Here is a 3,976-nt window from a genome sequence, read left to right on the forward strand (position 1 = left end):
CGCAGCACCCACAGACTGGGCTTTAACGGGAGAAGAGGGTCCGAGGGCGTGAGTGAAAGCCATGAACGAAACTCGAGCCCTGTGAGGGAAACCCTCCCAGAGCGCTGGGGTCTGCTAACCCCTCCTTGCTGCTCTGTTGCACACATCTAAGCTCAGTTTAAAAGGAGAATTAGTATTTCATTGAGAAAATCATCAAAATCCGTTTAATTTACCTTTTTGTGAGAGCAAAAGGTGACTTGAAATTCTTAAATATTCACATTGACAAGCCGGCTGGCTCTAGTGTACAACTTGCATGTTAACAAAAAAATGCATATCATGTACCAGATGAACCATCACATTCAAACAGGAAAAACTTCTGAAGACATGAAGTCCAAGAGGTATTTGGACTACAGTGTTAATACTTCACTAAGGATTCGTAATCATAATCATACGAAAGGTAAAAGTTCTCAAGAAAAGTATTTCTCACCGCAGCTTTTCAGATGCCAAATTTACAACTCGGGCTACTAGGGGAAAGAACAAAGCGATTACTATGTGTTTTAAAAGGCAAGCAACTCCTCCCACACTGATACTAAAGAAAATCTCATAACACAAAAAAATCTGAATTTTGGAATTGTAGAAGATATATATCTATATATTCACATGAACATAAAAATGGATATTCCTGTTGGTTTTTTTTTTGAAGGTATTATTTGAAGGCAGCCAAACTGATTTATTTTTCATAAATAAGAATGTGAGGAGATAAAACTCTACTGGGTGAAAATACTGGGCTGAATTCTGTTTCCCCAAACTCCCATTGTGGTTAATGATCATTGCAGGTGCATAAGGGAAGCCAAATCATGTGCAAGGCCAAAGCTTTTCTTTTTTTTTTTTTTTTTACAATCAAGTTATAAACCCCATATAATATATGGAGGCTTGCAAGTGGACATCTTAACACAGATATAGCAGCGTAAGCATGCCACAAACATACAATCTCATAGAATAAAATTAATATCAAATATAAAGCATTTGGACCAAATCAAGCCTTAAACATGATAAATTATTTCCTTCAAAGGAAATTTACCTAGGCTCAATAAGATCTTTGCTAGCAGCATTTTTTTTATATATAAAGAAATTGAAAATGCCAAAATATCTAAAATTTTATGAGGAGAAGGAGTTGAATAGTTAAGGAAAAATTTCCCACTATTTGGGGGTTTGAAAAAATATACTAGCAATTAATATGCAATACATATATGTATACCCATACTTACAAATATAAACACACACATACAACCTGGACAGTTCCTGTTAACCAAGGGAAAGGCTAAATAATATACAAAGTGATTACTAAATACAGGTACACTTTAAAAACACAGAGACAGCAAATGTTATCTGTTGCAAAAAATGTATTTGATTACTCAAGTAAAATTACAGTATCTCTGCTGTTAGTAAGTATTAAATGTTAAAGAAACTGGACCTCTTTTCCTTTCAACTTTCTGAGAAAGTGCATGTAACAGTTCAAGGTTCCCCCTGCCCCCCCCCAAAACCTAATACAAAATAAACAAACACTATACTTGTTCCCTTGGTCAAGGAGTAGGGCTTGGTCTTGTAAGGAACATATGTACATTTTAATGAAAGTGATGTCTTATTGTATATACAGGAGCATCTACAGTTGTCCACGGAAGTTGTTCAAGATGCCATACTTAGCAGCATTGTGAAAGTCCAGCACATGTTCTATAATGAATATACCTACAAGGCAAAATGTTACGTCTCAGTTTCAACTACCAAAACAACACTTCAGTATCTTCTCTAATAATCTGCGTGCTTATTACTGTACAGAAACGTATTAACATTTAAGACGACTCAAGTGAAAAGCACAATACAAATAACAGTTCAAAACGAAAAATGTTAAACCTACAAAAATTAAAGCAGTTTTAATTTTATAATAAAAATCAAAAACTGAGCTGTGTGAAGGACTCACACTGTTCAGTCTATATTCTTTCAGTCCTTTTCTTAATTCTGTTTGGAAAAATTAAACAATGTGTTTGCTGATAAAACTTCCAGCAGGATCAAAGTGTACATTTATATACAGACTTTTATTAGAGATCTAATGCATCGTTGAGGCATTGCATCAATACCAGAGTTCATGTTAAACTGGATATAGAAAATAAGTTAATGCCAGAATAAGATCACCTAGCAGAACAGACTTGCAACTGCCATAAATGTTACAGCAAGTTTACAGCACTCTAGTCGATTAGTATTTAGTTCAAAATACAGGAGACCAAAGTTAATGCTTGCATTTGTTTGCAAAGCAAGGTTATATCACTAATAAATAAGCTCTCTTAGAACTCTAGAAGTAGAACATGGTACAAAAGAAAGTCTTTGTAATGTTGTTGTAGCCTGCAGCTTGAAAAAAGCAACCCTAGGTTGCACAATTTGCAGGAATGTTATTTATGGAGTTTTTTTTCTAATTTGTTACAATTTCTTTGCTGTCTTCCACAAAACGTGTGAAACGGAAGTTCGTCCCATTTTCATTGCTTGCCATTTTCTCCAGACCAGCTAGAGGTGCATTGGGTTCTGAATTCTGGAGCTTCTCCAGGCCTCCCGTCAAGCCACTGATGGGAGAGCTGCCACCATTGCCCAGGCTCCCTGGCGCCGGAGGGATGCCACCATTCTGGATGACGGAGATCTCATTGGTCTTCATGGCCAAGCCATTGGAGAGTGCTGCTGCATACTGGTTCCAGAAGCTGGAGGGGTCTCCATTCCCCGACCGCGCAGCCAAATCCTTCTGAAACATTTCTGGGAACTTTACAGGATTGCCTCCTAGAAATGTCATGGGGCCATCTACGGAAAGTCGTCTGCCTCGTCTTGCAGGAGTACTGTTCCACATGTGAGTGCCCATGTGAACCTGAAAAGAAAGAAAGGAAGAAACAACCAAACAAAAAATAGGGGTTGACAGGGATTTCAAACTTATTTTGATCACAGAGAAGGCAGAAGTCCATGAGCATGTCCAGTCTTGTTACATAATGAATGGCACTAAAGGTAGTGGGTGAGGGCTCCATTTCCCATCTGGAATAATAAACAACTTCTGGATTAGCCCATCACCATTACCCAGAATACCTTGTAAAAACAATGCATCGCTTGTTACTCTTTTTTTTTTTTATTACATGTATTTAGTTTATAATGACTTTACGTTATTCCGTCAATTGCAGATAGCTGCTTTCAGGGCTAGAATTGCTATGTCCACTTTCATTGCAATGGTAAGTATTGTATTTGACACCCTTTACCCTATAAACGTCCTTTGCAGACAGGCAGAAAGTATCCTTTACTGATTGCTCATCGGAGAGCCTCGTGTATAGACAGAATGGCCTGAAAGTAATTATTCATCTCACATTACTGGCAGCAACCTCTAGAGAAATACTCTGTCAACAGAAAAATGTACACAGTAAAGTGCTCAACTGGTGTTCTAAAACTTAAGTATATTTGCTTTTTCAAACACATATCAGTAGGAAATGTTAGTTATATAATCAATTAAAGTAATGTCCATTAGTTCCAGAATTATGTTACTAGTTTTTTTAAACACTCATCATCTTACATGATAGTTATGAAAAACAACACATTCAAGAGCCTTTCACTTCTTAAAGAGGTGTGTGAGTTACAGAACGCATTTCCCTGTTAATTAATACTCCTTACCATCATTTGGCTGTTCCATTTCACACTCTGCATAGACAGTTTTTGCTGGTAGATTAATTTTAATTAAGCATCAAAAACAGCTCACGGTTTGGACCGGCTGTCAACGCGAGCGCTCAACAAGAGCGCATCTAGATCTACCAGAGCTGACTAAACACACATTTTGACACACCAGAGATACCTAAAGGTACCACTGCTTGCAACATTAACAAATATACAAAATTAAAAACTCCCATCAAGGAGGAAATGAAACCTCAGAACAGCAAGAGGAAAAAAGTACCTTCAGATTGCCTTTTGTTGTGAACGCTCT

The 3,976-nt window shown here is 37.2% G+C and overlaps 1 protein-coding gene across 1 annotated transcript in view; it reads right to left on the bottom strand.

Moving 5' to 3' along the window:
- Window positions 1–1,367: 1,367 nt before the first annotated feature.
- Window positions 1,368–3,976, bottom strand: part of SALL1 (spalt-like transcription factor 1) — a 5,999-nt gene continuing 3,390 nt past the window's right edge. Inside the window, exons 1-2 of the mRNA XM_010076659.1 lie at window positions 3,947–3,976; window positions 1,368–2,884 (exon numbers count right to left, since the gene is read on the bottom strand). The exon at window positions 3,947–3,976 is cut by the window's right edge and continues 3,390 nt beyond it. Of these exons, the coding sequence (XP_010074961.1) occupies window positions 2,444–2,884; window positions 3,947–3,976 (471 nt within the window). The 3' untranslated portion in view covers window positions 1,368–2,443. The remainder of the gene's footprint in view (window positions 2,885–3,946) is intronic.

This window comes from Pterocles gutturalis, unplaced genomic scaffold (genome assembly GCF_000699245.1).
Source record: "Pterocles gutturalis isolate BGI_N339 unplaced genomic scaffold, ASM69924v1 scaffold47198, whole genome shotgun sequence".
Classification (NCBI taxonomy): Eukaryota; Metazoa; Chordata; class Aves; order Pterocliformes; family Pteroclidae; genus Pterocles; species Pterocles gutturalis.